The 18,235-nt window shown below is 38.9% G+C and overlaps 1 protein-coding gene across 1 annotated transcript in view; it reads left to right on the top strand.

The window, feature by feature from the left end:
• The window catches only part of LOC121699050, a 31,657-nt gene extending 22,087 nt beyond the window's left edge, over positions 1-9,570 (top strand). The window contains exons 5-8 of the mRNA XM_042081648.1: positions 6,357-6,480; positions 6,781-6,879; positions 9,251-9,363; positions 9,490-9,570. Coding sequence (XP_041937582.1) covers positions 6,357-6,480; positions 6,781-6,879; positions 9,251-9,363; positions 9,490-9,570 — 417 coding nt within the window. The remainder of the gene's footprint in view (positions 1-6,356; positions 6,481-6,780; positions 6,880-9,250; positions 9,364-9,489) is intronic.
• The last annotated feature ends 8,665 nt before the right edge of the window (positions 9,571-18,235 follow it).

Raw genomic sequence — 18,235 nt, 5'->3', positions numbered from 1 at the left:
CAAGACAACACTTTCACACATACAGTACATTCACACAAAATCTCTCCCACTCCCGCCCCAACGTCACCACCCTTGAGGAAAATAACAATAGGTCATAGCATGGCAGTATTCAGCCTACACATTTACAAAGTATATTCAGTATAGGTGTTACAGAGAATAGTACTCAGCACATCACCAAATTAACATATACAGACACCTAATCATAATTATTCAAAAACATTTACATGTGGAGTTCGCCTGTAAGTAGGTCAGAATGAAAAATTTGAATGAGTGAAGGCAGACTATGGATCCGATATGCCTCGGCAGACTATTCCAGTCGTAGGGCGCTCTAAATTAAATGTCCGTCTACCAATCTCCTTTGTAATATTTGGCACCGTGAACGTGGGGTGTTCAGTGTGCCGCAATCTGTGGCTAGGTCTGTGTGGAATTAGATAGCCTTTAAGGTATTGGGGGAAGTCAAGGTACACACATTTAAAGATGAACTGATACCAATGAAACTGTCTTCTGGCTTTTGGTGATAGTAAGTTCAGGGAGTCATACAATACAAAGTGATGGGTCATAAACGGACATCTTAGAACAAATCTACACAGGTTATTAAATGCTACAGTTAAAGGTTTCAGGTTTGAGTCTGAAGTGTTTTGATAAACAACGTCCGCGTAGTCTAACAGTGGGAATATTAGTGTTTTAACAATTCTCAGCCGCGTTGGTTGAGAGAAACAGTTTACTGATCGATACAATAAACGTAGGCAATTGTTAATCTTTTTTACAACAGAGGTAATGTGGTACCTGTATGAGAGTTGCGAATCAAGCCATAGTCCTAAATATTTAAATTCTTCGACTTGTGCAAGTATTGAACCATCAAGGAATTTAAGAAAAAGAGAAGAGACTTGGGTACGTGATGCTGATCTGGTGGGAAACAACATGCAGTATGATTTTTTTGTATTCAATAGTAGGTGGTTGGTCTGGAACCAGTGTTGCATGGCAACAAAGTTAGACTGTAATGAAGACTGGATCTTAGAAACCGACACATTAGATGTATATATCACGGTGTCATCTGCGTACAAATGAATATTGTAGTCTGAGCAGATTTGTGGAAGCTCATTTATGAATAGGGAAAATAAAAGTGGCCCTAAGGAAGAACCCTGAGGGACACCCTTCTCCATTAATACAAACTGGGACAGAGAGCCATGTAGGGAAACACGTTGACGTCTACCATAGAGATAAGAATTGAACCAGAGAATAGAGTCCTTAGAAAGGCCTATTGCATGTAGTTTGTCAAGAAGCAGGTAATGATTGACCGTATTGAAAGCCTTGGAAAGATCAATAAATATGGCACCCACTGACATGTCTAATGCAGATGATACATCATTGGTAAATTTGATTAGGGCAGTGGTTGTAGAAAAATTTGGTCGGAAGCCAGATTGAAATGGGGACAAAATAGATGAGTCATTAATATATTTGAATAATTGTTTAAATACTAGCTTCTCAAACACCTTTGCTACGCTACTAATGATAGAAATAGGCCTATAATTATTGGGATCCTGGGGATCCCCTCCCTTGTGTATAGGTGTAACTCTAGCTGATTTCCACATTGGAGGAACCACACCAGTGGATAATGATAGGTTAAATAAATCAGCTAAAGGAAATGCAAGTACGTGTGAAGCAACCTTAATGAACCTGACCTCCAGTCCATCCGGATCCATTCCACTGCCAACCTTTAAATCAGTAATTGCCTGCTGGACATCTGTAGGGTATATTGTTGAAAAGTCAAAAGAGCTACCTTGCATTTTACATGAGCTTAGATAGGAGACATTAGAGCATTGGGTGTTGCAAATGTTGGAGAAATGCTGGTTAAATGCATCAGCAATTGCAGTGGGATCACTAATAACACTGCTGTTGAATTTAATTTTTGTAGGCATGCTTTTAGAGGAATTATGAAGTAAGGAGTTAAGATTTTTCCAGAACTTCTTGGGATTGCTAAAGTTACTAGACAGTGCATTTTTATAATAATTAGATTTAGCGTTCCTAGTTTTAGTCGTACAGATATTTCTTAACTTTTTATAGGTATCGAAATCTGCGTTTTTTGACTGTCTATACTTCTGCCAGGCCATATCCCTCTGTTTAAAGGAGTATATTAGGTCAGTGTCAACCCATGGTAAATGATGGCCCTTTACCCTAACTGATATCCAAGGGGCATGTTTATCAATGACTTTAATGACTTCAGTGTAGAAAAAATTCCAGGCATCCTCAATGTACGGTATGAGATGAAGCCTGTCCCAATTAATGACAAGTAAGTCTTGGATGAAGTTGTCTGCGTTAAAGTGTCTACTTTGCCTCACTCTGATGAGCTTGGGTGGCAAGCGAGGTAATTTAATTTTCCACACACAGTAAATCATAGAGTGGTCACTAAAGCAGTCTGATAAAACACCAGCGTCAATGATTCTATTAGAATGAGTGACCAGGATCCAGTCCAGTAAAGACTTAGATCTACGGTCAACCCGTGTAGGTTCAGAAATCAGTTGCGACAGGTTTAAACTTTCAAAATAATGTTGATTATTTAGTGATGAGCAGTCAAGCCAATTAATATTAAAATCACCAAGAATAATCATCTCATTTGAGTTGCATACTGAATTGATAGTATTACCAATACACTGTATTGACTCATCCACCGAGTTTGGAGGTCTATAGATATTCCCTATAATCAGTTGTTTATTAGTGTGAAAAATAACTAACAAAAAGACATTCAAAGTGTACCGGTTTTTCATTTGGGATTACAATATCAGAAAGTAAAGTTGAAGAGACATAGGTAGCAACGCCCCCACCTCGGGAACCTCTGTCAGCTCTGTACAGAACATAACCATCCAGTTTTATTTCCTCATCTGAAATGTCATTGTTCAGCCATGTCTCAGACTGTGATGACACTAGGATTATTATACACAAGCCAGGACCTCAAGAGATCGATCTTATGTGTAAGACTTCTAACATTTAGATGGATTACAAATAGGCCTTTACCCATGTTGACTATTCAGGGATAATTAATAAAGAGTGAACGGCGTTGGTGTACGGATGGGGAGGAAGAGAACACACACACACACACACGCCAACACAAATACCAACATAATAGGCCAGGGCATCAGAAATACAAGAGGCCTTCAGGTGCTGCCAACTATAAACTTATTATGAGGTGAAGTGGCTGAAGCTAACCATTTAAGTCTTACACTTTTATTGTCTTAGTTTCATGTACTATGCTCTCCACAAGCTAGGCGTGGTAATATATCTTACTGGTGCAAAGTTAAAGTAAATGAGCTAGCCCCTGTAGAAAATAGTCAAACAATAGCACAACTTGCTGAAAATATGTTCAAGACATTGTATGTACTGTATGTCAATCCATCCCAGGATTTAGGATAATAAAAAGAGATACTGTTAGAAAAATAGCCACACACACACACAATTAAGTTGGCTGGGTAGACTAAGTGACAGCAACATAGGCCTACTCGGTGGAGATAACAGGGTTTGCTTCTAGAGATAGCTCTATTCACAGATATCTTCCATACCACCAGTTCAGTAGTATCATAGGGTTCAAAACTAAAACGGTGGACAACACAAAGCATAAGACATTCAACCACTGTTATGATTATTGTTTCCACAGTCACATCAACAAGAATTGTGGTGTCAAATAGCAAACAAAAGAGGAAAAGGAAATGTCACGTCGCAAACCACAGCATCGCTGTCAAATCAGTTCAGGTTCGTTGACGCATTATATCAGGTTCAAGTTCGTGCCACAGAAAATCAGGCTATAACTCCAGGAGAGAACTGTCCAACATAAAACACCGCATAATGTCACCTCTGACAAGTTTATGATGCAATAGGTGAAAAAGAAAAAAAATAGAGAAAAAATTGTTTATATCCAATATATCCTACAGAAAAATAGGCTAGGTGGAAAAAAAGTAGCCGCACTACTTCTAAGGAAAAATAGTAATTGAGTTCACTTCAATAAGCTGCGTCCATGTCGCCAGTAGGACCACAGAGTTGTTATCAACACAGTTCAAGGTACCTCATTAGACGAGTCAGTGGACATTCTGGGGTGAGCCTCAGGGCCTCGAATAAAGGCCTCAGCATCCTGTAGATTTTTGAAGTGGACTTTCTTGCCTTCAACAATGATCCTCAGTGTGGCCGGGTAAAGAAGAGAGTAATCCAATGCTTTTTCGCGCAGTTTTTTCTTGATGTCGTCGAATGCTTTCCGTTTCTGAAGAACGCCATGGCTGTAGTCAGGGTAGATGTAGACCTTGGTGTTTTGATAGATGAGCTCAGTTTTCTCTCGAGCGAGCTGCAGGATCAGCTGTTTATCCTGAAGACTGAGAAGTTTTACCATAATCGGACTGGGTGGACTCGGATCCTGGGTGTGGATCACAGGTAAAGTTGGAAAGTTTTCTTTCCCCAGAAGTAGAGGGATAAGGTCTTTTATGAAGCCGTGAATGTTCTGACCCTCTGCCTTTTCCGGAACATGCAGAAAGCGCAAGTTATATGCCCTGCTGCGATTCTCCGCTTCCTCCAGTTTATCGCGCAGGTAATTATTTTCGCTGACTAGTGATTTGACCTGATTTTGCAGCTCAGTCAAGTTATCCTCGTTGCCGCTGACTCTTTGTTCCAGGTGTGATAGGCCTACATGGTCACCAAGAGTAGTCATCGAGCCTTGGATAGTTTGTAGGCTCGTCTGAATATTGTCCATTCTGGTATCGATAAGGGAAAACATTTCCCGTTTCATTTGCTGTAATGCGTCCCAAATTGTTTGATTGGAAATTGACGTGACATCCATGGCGAGGTCAAGCGTGCCCAGTACGCAAAACAAAGCTAGCGTTTCTTTACCTCACGTAAAGTTTCTTTGAGACAACTTAAAGTCCACTTTAAAATTCACTTAAATTGAAAAAGACAGGCTGTAGATTTAACGCATGAGGACTAGGATTGTAACAAGCGGACAGCACCCGACGCGCACATCACTCACGACGCCATCTTGCTTACTAACTCAGGTGAAAATTTGCTCCATGGAATCCAGGGGTGAATAAAATTGCGCGCGTAAGGCAGCATGGGAAAACCCAGGCTAACATTAATGATGGATTTCACTGAACTCCAGGGGATGTTCAGTGACTTGAACATTTTTTTGTATCCATCCCCTCACTTTTTCTTGTCAATAATCTTGTCTTTTTTAAGTTTGTTTGTTTCATAGTGGAATTATAGCCAGGAATACTGATTGACCAGTGACTGGACCTTCCAGACACAGGTGTCTTTATATTACTATACTGTACACATTCACTGCACTCAGGCAATCTCCGTTTCACTTATTGTGAGACTATTAGCACTAATTGGCTGTTGATTTAGGGCAGTTACTTTAAGGGGGGGGGGGGGTGAATATGTATGCAATTGCTTATTTTGAATGATACATTTTTAATTAATTAACATTAGTTTAGGCACTGTATCTAGGCCTACTCTCACACACTTAAAGGAGAATTCCGGTGTGATATTGACCTAAAGTGTATCAAAACATGATACCGAGTGTGAACGTATGTCTCATAGCCCATCTCGGCTTGTCCCCTGCACTCCAAAATCTGGCGCTAGTTAGCCGATGCTACCAACATCTTTTTCAATAGTGGTGCTTCGGCATCGGGCTAGCCATGCAAATAAATCACTGTTTTACACCCATTTACGAGGCTCAATGTATCTCCACACTTCATTGGTAGACTTCCGAGGGCCCTGATAAGTCGAGCAACGAGTAAGAATGAACAGCTATGATAAGGGATCAGATTCCAAAAATAATTCAGTGGAAATACATGGATTCCAGTTGCTGCTACTGGAAGAAACTGGAATCCATGCATTTCCACTGAATTATTTTTGGAATCTGATCCCTTATCATACCTGTTCATTCTTACTCGTTGTTCGACTTATCGTGACTAAATTCAAGATGGCTGCAAACGTTAAACTTCGTGAAGATACTGTCTGTATAAATCGTCTTGTAAGTAAACTACCAGTGCTTTTTCAAAGTTCTCAATGTCTCGTTTTAAATGTCAGGGCCCTAGGAAGTCTACCAATGAAGTGTGGAGATACATTGAGCCTCGTAAATGGGTGTAAAACAGTGATTTATTTGCATGGCTAGCCCGATGCCGAAGCACCACTACTGAAAAAGTTGTTGGTAGCATCGGCTAACTAGCGCCAGATTTTGGAGTGCAGGGGACAAGTCGAGATGGGCTATGAGACATACGTTCACACTCGGTATCATGTTTCAATACACTTTAGGTCAATATCACACCGGAATTCTCCTTTAAGCAGCCTCTCTAATGTGCTCTCTGATTATGTCTCTTAAGCATCAAGGGGACTCCAGCAACACCTTTGAAGAAACCACACTAATTGTGACACTGCAAGATGCCAAGATTGATTTGCTGTGTACAGACTGCGATGATCGGTGTATTTTAGAGAGTCAACATCTCTGTAATTGGCCATTCTTCTTTATTTCCTGATCCTCTACTTTAATGTCTGTCTTGAGTATATCTTAGATAGGAGCTGTCCATCTAAACATCTTAGTGAATATTGTTAATTGATGTATGAACTTTTCTGAATGTGTAATATTTAAAGGTAAAGTCAGCGATTGTACACGATTTTAAGCCCATACAATTTTTTTTTTTCACATTCAGCAATCATCATTGCTATTGAAATTAATGTAAAATTGTTATTGATTCACCTCAATTAAGTTTTGCATTAGTTTCTGTTTATTCATTTCCTTTGTTTCAGATCTAGAGCTCTGGGAATGTAAATCAATTAGGCTTGCGAATAAAGGCAGTGAGTACCTCGGATGGACGGCTGTGGGCCCTGGCTTTAATGACACAGGAGGTATGGCCTCATCATTTGCATCATTATGTTTATTCAGCTGACACTATTATCCAAAGCCACTAACAAAAAAGAACTAATATTTAAAGTAAATTCCGGCCCAAAATGAACCTAGGGGTTAATAATAACACGCAAAGTAAAAAGAAATAGCTATTTCTATACCACTAACAAGGTTCAAAATAGCATCACACTTCCACGGTAGCATAATGAGGGTCCCTACATGAAAACCAAAGCTTTAAGAACTTTGTAAGTGTACAGACAGTTTATTAAAAAGATAGTTTAGAAACAGTACCGTTCACATATACAGGCTGGCGCCGTCTTGGGAAAACAGTCACGTATGAACAATGTATGAACTACATGTACAGATATGTGCAATGTAGTGGCAGTACCATTATAGTAGTAGTAAGAACAATATAGATGCAGTGTATTAACAGAATACAGAAATTACAGAAACTGAATAAATATGGATATTTAGTATGAACCATATAAACAGGTATGTAGGCTATAGCTACAGTATGTGCAGTGTAGTAACAGTACCATTGTAGTGCAGAAACAGTAACATTATAATAGTATTAAGAATAAGTGCAGGATGAAGAGCATTATAATCTAATATTCAATGTTCATTATTGAATGCTTAGCTGGAATGATGCTTTTCCATGTCATCTTATTCTTAAAGCATGCCTACCTGCAGGCATGCTTTTGGGCTATGGGTTTTCTACAGGAAGGACACTGCAAGTATGAACTGCTCACAATGTAGTTTATGGCAATGTGGTTATCACAGAACAAAAACTTATTTTATTCTTGTTCTTTCTATTTTATACACTCTTATATCTTAAACAAATAAATTACTGTATATGAAGAGCCTTTCATTAGGTATCTAGATAGTTAGGCCTATTCAAATACATAATGCCCCACCTTGATTACAACCTTGTTATGGGAGAACATTTTTACATGTTAAATATTTTATTAAAAATGTCTATCGGCCGATAAATCGGTTATCGGTTTTTGAATAACTCAAATATTGAAGTCGGTAGGTTATCAGCTTTCAAAATCCCATATTGGTCAGGCTCTATAGGAGATGGAAACAAATTGACATGCACACATCAAATGCATACACTCACACACACACACACACACACACACACACCCACACACACACATACAAGCATACACAAAAGTTGCAAGAGTAAGGGGGTGGAGTAGAAGATGCAGACAAATTGACAAGCGGGGGAGGATGAAAAGGACTGAGTGGCGGTCAGGTCATATTTTGTACCGCTATGCGGTACATTTAGTTGTTACATTTTTAAAACTCTGCACATGCCTGATATCCACGCACCGCCCAGACCTTTTTGACCCAAATTATTTTATGATATTTTCAGTACACCACAGTGTAATCAAGGCAAACTTAATTTTATTATGCCAAAAAGGGAAATTCAGGTGGTCAAGGTGCAGGGATACTGTAGATGCGGAAGTTTTTTTCTCAAAATTTCACAATATGTTGTTTCTGGCATTGTTATATGTATTTTTTCTTTCAGATAGTTTCTTCATTATTTATCTACACTATGCTTTATAGGGGTTTCCAACCTGCAAGTTGCTCTTTAAAATATCTGTGTGGGGGGGCGAGAGCTGGACGCTCATTGGTGTAGAGAGTATACAGTATGGGAGACCAAACACAGTGCTGTGGGGCCTTGTTTATAGACTTTAGAGAGGAGGTTGTTGAATTAAACACAGCGCTTTAAAGAGGAGGTAGCTGAATTAAATCTGAACTTGTGGGTCAATGTTTACAGACTTTAGAGAGGAGGTAGCTGAAATAAATGAGTGCTGTGGGGCCTTGTTTATAGACTTTAGAGAGGAGGTTGTTGAATTAAACACAGCGCTTTAAAGAGGAGGTAGCTGAATTAAATCTGAACTTGTGGGTCAATGTTTACAGACTTTAGAGAGGAGGTAGCTGAAATAAATCAGTGCTGTGGGACCTTGTTTATAGACTTTAGAGAGGTGGTAGCTGAATTAAATCTGACCTGTTGGCTCCAACTAAGGACAAACTCATTTTTCCATAAAAAAGCCAAGATTCGCCAGTTTGCCCCCCAGCACTTGCGGTTGTATGGTAATCTTCACAAAACTGTAATAAATATGAACCTGTGCACACAATATTATTGGCTACTACACAATGGAACAATGGAAGAACGTGTTCACTCTAAACAATTTATGATATTATTTACAATTTACAGTCTACTCCAGAGGCGTATGATGAAGATAGCAACTCATGAAAGCTAATCATAATGATATGAATGAATTATAAAGAGGGAAGCAAACAGAAACAAACAAACATAAAAATGAGTTTTATATATTGAATTTATTTACATCTTTTTTTCAGAAAAGATCACTATGCTTAAAATGGATAAACATGTTGTCCTGCAATTTCCTGGCTCCTTTAAATTCCTAACCTGTGAGAAGGAAAGGGAAGGGTCCTTCACCTTGAAAGCTGAGGTATTTAATCAGAAGTATTCAAATCTACTTTTCACGTTTGTGTTTCTTTCCACAGATGGGCTCATTATGCATTGTCATGAATAGTAAAATGTGTTATGCCATTATTTGTTTGATTTTGTTTTTTAGAAAAATGACATGCTGAAAGACCTGCTGAGTGACATATTGGTAACTGATTTTCTTCTACCTTCTTTGAGATCTCTAGACTAAAGGGAACGATGATATCTGTTTTTGATTCAGATGATTATTTTATCGGTTTCATTACTAAGAGTGACGAAGTTAGAATTGTTGTGAGAGACAATGATGAAAAACATGATTTAACTCTATTAACATCATCTTTCATCCTTAGATTGAGCTTGTCTTTTGATGCCAAGATTACTGTAGACATGTCCTAATTTTTCTCTTTTTTAATTTCAGGAAAGAAAGGTACCTCATGACAAGAACAATAAGAAGATATTGGAAGACAACAGATCCTTTTTCTTCCACCTTACAATAAATTCTGACAATACATATACATTTGAGTCTGCCCTATACCAAGGTCAGTTCCTTTGCTGTACAAACACACAAAACAAATTAGCAGTCAGAAATGTACCCAGAGGAAGTGAAGTGGACGCTTGCTTCGTAATGAGAATATCGAAAATTTTAAAAGCCTCTACTTAAGGCCTACACACAAATACACTTCACTTACATGTAATATATGAGACCCAGTGTAAGCTATTCACGGGGGCCAGACTGGGGGGAAAGTGGGACTGATTACAATGGCCCTAAGGGGGGGGGGGGGGGGGGGGGAGTGCCCTTGAAAAGTTTGGAATATATTTTATTTTACAGTTTATTTTAATTTCCAAATCAGATGTCAAAATTGAATGACAGACAAAATGTCAAATTAGTGTATATGTGGAATAACTTGAACTTGATTGACTGACTGAATTATGTATACAAAAATTAGTAAAGACTGTCTTGAAGGTCACACTCATCCCTTTCTAAAGCAAAACGGTTTAGTCCTCCTGCACGACAATTCATAAGGTATGGCATTTTGTTTGTTAGTTGAGCATGGCTAGTGGTGGAGCCCCAACTGTTGTGCTGCTGGTTCAATGTCTTTCTCCAAGAAAGCTAAATTGGGTTACCAAGGTTACCAAAAAAGAAATGAAAATCAGGAAGAAGAGAGAACAAAAGAAGGGAAAACAACTTCTTTCCAAAGTCAAAGTCAAAGTCAGCTTTATTGTCAATTTCTTCACATGTTCCAGACATACAAAGAGATCGAAATTACGTTTCTCACTATCCCACGGTGAAGACAAGACATATTTTTCCAATTTAAGTCCACAGACAAACATAACATTCAAGTAAACAAAAAAGTAAGTAAATAAGTAAATAAGAGGGCACATATAATAATGAAAAAATAAGAGCAGCAAAATTTGGTTGAAATTGTGCGTAGACAGTCAATAAAATACTAGTGCAAAGTCAGGCCAATAAAAGGCTTGGGTAGTTCTGTTTGACCTAAGTAATAAAGAAAGTGGCATAGTGGTGCAAGTTATGTAAGAGCAGCAGAAGTGTTGTGTTTTCAGGACAACAACACCAAAGAGAGATGAACTCTGAAAGCTCTGAGCTCTGAGGATAAGAGGCTATTATCAATCGTATGCTTCATGCTTGCACAGGGGTCTGTCCTTGTAGCTAGAAAAGATGTGATGGAGGATAATGGAAGTGATGGTAGTGAAGAGAACAGGGAATAGGAAGGCTGCTCAGCACAGTGAGTAGGATGAAGAAAGGTCAGAAGAGTAAATTGGTTAGGGGGGCAATGCCATATTTTTGCCATATCCTAGCCTGGCCACACCCAGATCCTCATGAATGACTGTCATGTCATAATAAGCTACGGTCATCATGTGCCTCTTGGAGGCACACTTGCCATGAAAGAAAACATTTGAACTAACTAGGGTCTAAACTAGGGACACAAATTCCAATTCATGTAGATCTACAATCATAAATATAATTATCAAAAATAAATCAGACCAAAAAAAAAAACAACTTCCAATGACGCTGCGCTGTAACAGCAGTGGTAATGTCCCTCGACCTGTCTATCCATTCATATGCGTGTTCCTGCACACATACACTGGTCTATTGTACAATACAGTGCAAAGGGTCACCATCTCTTATGTACCTAAATGTATGACTCATTGCTTCTATTTATTCAAAATGTAAAAAATACAGAAACTGTACTCCTGGTTTAAAGGTACTGTAAGCGATTCTAAGCTATTTCTAACCCGTAGCACATTTGTGTTACATTGAGTGGATATCTTCTCACTATTTGCTAGTTGTTTGTTCTGTAAGTACACTTTTAATTTTCAACTTAATAAAACCGTTTAGAAATCATTTGATGATTGGCTGGAACAGTTCATTTAAAGTGTAATTCCGGTGAAAATTGACCCAAGGGTGTTTTTCTGCATTAAAACACATCAAATAAGCCGTGGAGACAGATTTACACTTTAACATAATCACTAAGGGGGGTGACTTTGCTTTCTAGTGTTTAATTTAATGTTTGGTTCAAATACAACAACATGATGTCATACAGAACTCACTGCACCTTTAAAGTTTAAAATTGTGCCAGCCATCTGTGTCAACCTTATTCCATCTCTGACTTTTTAGTCTGCTTTGTAACCAGTTTGCATCTTTTTAAAATTATTATTATTATATATTTTTGAATTATTATTATGTTATATTATACATTGGAATTATTTTTTATCTTATCTTTTATCTTATCTTTTATCTTAAATATATACATATATAGTTTTATATTTTGTATTTTCTATCTACAATTATAAATAAACCCATGTATTTTATTTTCCAGAGTGTTCTGTTGTTATTATGGTTTGGAGAAAGTTATTATAAATAAACCCACGTATTATAAATAAACCCATGTATTCTATTTTCCAGAGTGTTCTGTTGGGGAGAGTTCTAATCCCGTCTGGCAGACCACATAGCACACTTGACACTAGTACAGCATAGTACACTTGCATAGTATAGTGCATAGTACACTGACACTAGTCAACACAAATCCACCAAAAATTATTTTTGAAATAAGAAAAATATACAGAACAAATGTATGGAGCCCCTGAAGTGACATGGAGAAAAAAAGGGGGAAAAAACTAGCTAAGGCCATGTTTAGATGGAAATGATGTGAAGAGAAAACGTAAAGTGGCCTTGCGTTCTAACTTTTTATTCCGCGTTTAGACAAGTGTTTTTTGGGGGGGGGGGGGTCTGCGTGCATACAGTGATGAAAAAGTGTGTAAAATTCGATGTAGTAAAAGCACGCCAGGCGGCTAGGTGGTAGTGCACTGCCACACAAACGTAACGCTTTCTACAGGTTGTGAGCAATGTTCCCTCTAAGCTGTGTGTGCGCATGGCCGCGCAGGCCAGTCGAAGTGGCCGCACAATAGATTTTTCAGACCGCGCACATTTTTCAGGCCAACAATTTTTTTTCAGGGGTTAAAAATCAGAGCATCAAAGGCCACGTAGGCTAGGTAATAACCATTTAAAATACTGTATCCTTTAGGCTACTCTTGGCTAGTCTAGAGGAATACGCCTGGATTCAGTGGAAAATAGGGCGGGGGGAATGTCTCTGATTTCGAACAAAGTTTTTCAATAGCCAATCGCGGAGAGATGGCAGACTTTGTGAGAGTATGCACATGTACTGGGTGTTTCATGAAAATACTGCCGACAGCGAACTAACAACCAAAACGATGGCGTTTAGTTTAGCTTTGTAGCCATTTCTGGTTAGCCTTTGCTTAGGCAAATGAGACATAACTTCTGCAGAGGTTTAAAGCAACTGTTGTTACGAACTTCAGTTTCTTCAAAAAATCGACTCTAAACATGCTTAAATTAAGTTTGTATTGGCAGCTATTTCGCACTGGTTTCAGTACGGACTTTTGCCCATGAACACAACGGAAGTGAGATTAGTGGGCGTCTCTGAAAGTAGCTGTTTTCCAGTTGTGAAGGTTTTGGCACAGAAGTTCGTTCAGCATGATGCAAACTTCTGGGTACTCAGATTAACTCTTGGCGGGCCCTGCTCCAGCAGTTGGAAATCCAGAGTTCTCGCGAGAGCACAATTTAAATTGTCTCTGCGAGACACTCTGCCAATAAGTTTTGATGCACGTTACTTTTACCCCTTACATCGCGAGGAACCAATCATATCGGTGTATCTGATATAGGCGGGCCAGAGGCGAGCTAAACAGATGACGACAACGCTGCAACGAATCAGTGAGTAAACATTGGTCGAAGTGTTATCCAATTGTGTCGAAGTCCGGAATCAGTCAGTAAACATTGGTCGTAGTGTTATCCAATAGTGTGCAGTGAGATTTTCAAATGCATGCTTGGTCCCGCCCCTCGAGTTGAGCCATTTTCATTATTTGTGGCCAGACCCTTAATCTTTCTAGATTAACAGGGTCTGGATTTTCCAGGCTAACTGTAGGCTACCATGGCAAACAGAAAGGCAGAGCAGGTGCCCCAGAAAAAGGTCGGCCTAACGTTTAAACATGAGTGGCTAGATGAAATAGTCCAAACTGACACAAAAGATGGTCCAGAAAGGATAAAACGTTCAGACATATTTACATATGAAGAAAGGAGTGACGTGATCTATGGAGTTACATTTGTTCCACTTTTATGAGCGAGCAGTAGCACAATTTGAGCGCAGAAAAATATTTTGAGCGAGCGAGCAAAATTACATTTTTGAGAAAAAATTAAACTCGAGCACAAAAAAAATTGTAGTTGAGTAAACAGGAATCTATGTTGTGCTCCACAAATGTCTTTGCCTGTTTGCTAATTACAATACAGTATGTATGTGCAACATCAGCCCCCTTTCTTTCAGTTTCATTGTATGTGCTCACATAAACTGTTCCTCCGCTCACTCAGGAGATCTCTGTCGCGCTCGCTCAACTTCATCTGTGTGCTCGCTCAAAACTGTCGACAGTGTTGCGTTTCTTCCACAATTGTCAACCAATCAGAAAATTCAGGGGAGATTAAGTGCTCATTGGCTGCTGAAGTCTACAACGCCTAGCGTCATTTACTAGTGTCAGTGGGAATCAGGAAAAAAGGTATTTATCATATTTATTTATAATATACTCATAATTAGGGCTGTCACTTTACGTTCGAAAATCGCACAATCGATTGGACCAACCAACACAAGTTTCGAAAACTAAAATAGGGAATCGATTTTAACCAAATATGTACACTATTCATTTTAAACGAATTAAACAAATGAAAAAGGTAGATGTAACAAAACTCACAAACAAGCAGAAAAATAACAAAGAATTCCGAAGTGCAGTAATCATCATCAAAAATAAAATTCCCACCAATTTCACGCACCGGAAACAGCTGTTTCAATCGGCTGCTGTGCTGCTGGTGTTTTGCCAAAATATTGAGGAAAACGCGATCAACCTGTGCGACATGAGAGATACGAGTGATAGCAAAGTCCTTTTAGGCAAGCCCCTCCACTCGGCAGCCGTATACCAACGTTTTATGGGCACTCATCGGGCACAGTCTTTGAGTCGAACTGCGCGTGCGCAAGGCTTCACGACACCAATCTTGCTCCAGCAGCGAGATCACAACACATGATTGGCACGATGTCTTCACAACACACCACATGATTGGCTCAATGTATTCACATGTAGACGTTTTGCAGAGGAAGGGGTGGGATATGTGTAGACAACGGCCATATTGGCGTGACAAACTAGCCCCATGCATTTCTATGGAGTATTTTTTGAGTGCTGTGTCTCCACATTAGAAAGTCTCTGGTGATAGGCCCTAATAACTTGAGGAGTTCGAGATGGAAGCACTTCGGGGTTTAGAGAACAAAGCGGTATGCAAACTGTGCAGTCGTGAGTTCTACATAGGCAACATTTGTTTGACATTTCTAATTGTAAACGCAGCCACGTTAAAGCCTGCAGTAATGTTTTTCACCGATGTTATGGCAGTCCACTCTGCTTATTGTTTTTCGAGAATGTTGCACTCCTGTTTGTCATTGTGCACGAAACTTCACGCCATTGTGCGTCTTCAAGCGCCCCCTTTACGTTTATCCTAATGCCTGTTAGTTGTTCGTGGATTGGCCTATATTTGGCGTTGAAAATTGAAACGTCTTTAGACATGAAAAATCGATTTTACAATCGATTCAATGAAAAATGATGTCTCAAGAATCGAACAGGATTTTTTCACAAAAGTGACAGCCCTACTCATAATAGGCATAAGTATTTATCATAAATATGGGTATTGTTGGATTTACAACACAGTTACAACGTCTACTTAACTTTATGTGTTGAGAGACCAGCATGATTAACCTTAGCCTAACGTTAACATGGTAACCGTGTTGTAAATCCAACAATGCCCATATTTAATGTAAATGACTCTGTAATCTCTGACCCCTACTGATACCAGACAAGTTTAACTCATCCATTGTCAATGTAAAGCAATATTTCACAAAACTCAAAATTTGTAAATGGGAGAATAGCAACAATAGCAAAATAAAAAAAATGTATATGGAAAAAGAATGTAGACTATCTCAAATTGTCAAATAGGCTACTCACTTAAGTTACTTCAAAAGTGGAAAACACAAAAACTTCAGGTTACGACCGTAACCCCGGTTCTCTGAAATGGTGCATTCATGGCACTTCGGAATGACAAGGACCGCCCCCGTGGCTACTTTGTTTTTCCCACAGCAAGTGTTCATGTGCTTTGCCGTCGTAATGTGTGACAAACACGGATGCCACAACAAAGGTTAAAACATACACTCACTAATCCTAAATAAACAACTGTATTTGCTTAAAATATAGTGTAAGACACTTGTGAAAGAAAGATGCAGCTTTCAAGTGACAACAACGGCAAATTCCCAAGTTCACATTAAAACTGTTGGACATGAAAGGCCACATGGACTACAAACGAACTACATTGTGACGACAAAAGTGATGACGAGCCCCTAACTGGGCCACTCTGTTAGCAAAATCTAGCCCCAGTTTCCGACCTCTGACTCACAATTACGTGACGTGAATGATGCGGAATGATGATGTTTTCACTGGGGAAAAGGGTTTTACGAAGCCCATGAACGCTAGGATAGCATGAGTGAGATATCTCACATATGGGGTATGCCTCCCCGCGTATCCCTCAGAAGCACTTTCTCACTACGCCAGCCATGATTGGCTGGCCACGTCTGATGCAAGGCGCACAAAGGGCAGTCCCTTATATACTGTAATAGCTAACGTTGGAGAAGACGGACGCAAAGACCTCCCCGATGCGAAAAGAGTTAAGAGTTAAGAGTTCTCTACCAAGTTAATTAATTCTGTATATCGGGACCCCTTACAGCATGTTATTCTGTTTGTCCCCCATGTTGTCAGTCATTTAAGTAGGCAATAGGCATGCATTTATAGCACAAAAAGGGAAATGCAGTTCAGTTTAAAAAGAGGCCGACCTGTTAAATTTGTCGTACTACATTCATGGGTTTTGGAAATGATGGTGGGTAGTTTGCTATGTTACAGTTGATTCCATTGTTGCGAGGTCTGCTTCATGTCAGTTCAATCATCGTTTACGTTGATATGGGACGCTGGTTACATTTATTTTCAGATCTACAGGAGCCACAATGTACAGAATTAATAGCCCTCTGCCAGTCAATCAGAAAATAGTATTTCTTGTCTCTTGGGGATACATTTTCAATATGCCTTGTAGTTTCTTTTAAAAGTTGGTATACCATGATTATTGTGTGGGTATTTATGATTTTCAAATTACTAATTACCTGTATTTTAATTATATACTTTTTTCACATCAGTATTTTGTATTTTATTTTGTTACATTTTATGAGCCAGTGTTGTAGTTTGTAACAGAATAGTTTGTGCTGCATTTGTGCCCACCTTTCCATTCACACATGCTATATATTGTTTTTTTTTAGCAGAGTCTAGGCTACCCAGATCCACCACCATTTCATGTATTAATACTTCCATTGTTTGATTTTGACAAAAAGTGAATTATAAAATTCTTATATTTTGACATGCATCTCACCACAGCAAGCTGACAGCTCATACATACCTTTCATGTGTGTGTAGGCAGATTGTCCTGAATCTGCCAATATAATTACCATGGTGGAGGGATAGGATACTCTCTGAGCAAATGTGAACAATATCTGGTGTGTGCTTTATGGAAATAAATGTCATTTTTTATTTAGTGATGAAAAAGTGTGATTTATTTCAAACAAACATGCAATATTTACATAAGTCAAGTACAATGTAAGAGGGGACAAAAAGAAGGAGCTACATACAACAATTACACCATGGACAGCTGATGATATAGAAGGCTGTTAATTACCATGCTGGCTGATGTGTATGCCGTGTTGGAGCTGACATTACAGAAAAGAGAAATAAACAATAAATGGTTTTAAATAACTTACACAACTTTTCACATACACTACACATACACACACACACACACCTATACCATCCCCCACAAAGTCACAGGTTTGGTGCACATAAATGTTATACTGTACTGTTAAACTATATTATATATTATATAGCCTTTTTTTGACTTTGTTTGGTTGCACTTTGGTCAACTGGTGTTGTGTATGAAAGTGTTATGAATGAATTGAGAATAATATTGACATTGAAAAGACGCTTGATTTCTGCAAACGAGTAGTGACTCGACATCTATGTTAGTGGTTCTACGTCCGTTTTTTAATCAAAGCTTTTGTGTATGGCTTCATTCAGTCTTCATTCAGCAGTTTGTTACAAACAATATATTATTGTCTGCCCTACAAATGTAGGTTTATAGCCATTTCCCCTATTCGCCTAGAAGGTTCTGCTTTCGTGAGTCCAACTTCCTCCTGCAAGTCTCCACCCCTACACTATGCAAATGA

This window comes from Alosa sapidissima, chromosome 23 (assembly GCF_018492685.1).
Source record: "Alosa sapidissima isolate fAloSap1 chromosome 23, fAloSap1.pri, whole genome shotgun sequence".
NCBI classification, from domain to species: Eukaryota; Metazoa; Chordata; class Actinopteri; order Clupeiformes; family Clupeidae; genus Alosa; species Alosa sapidissima.
The sequence above is the reverse complement of the archived record's forward strand: the minus strand, read 5'-3'. Positions and strand labels throughout refer to the sequence as shown.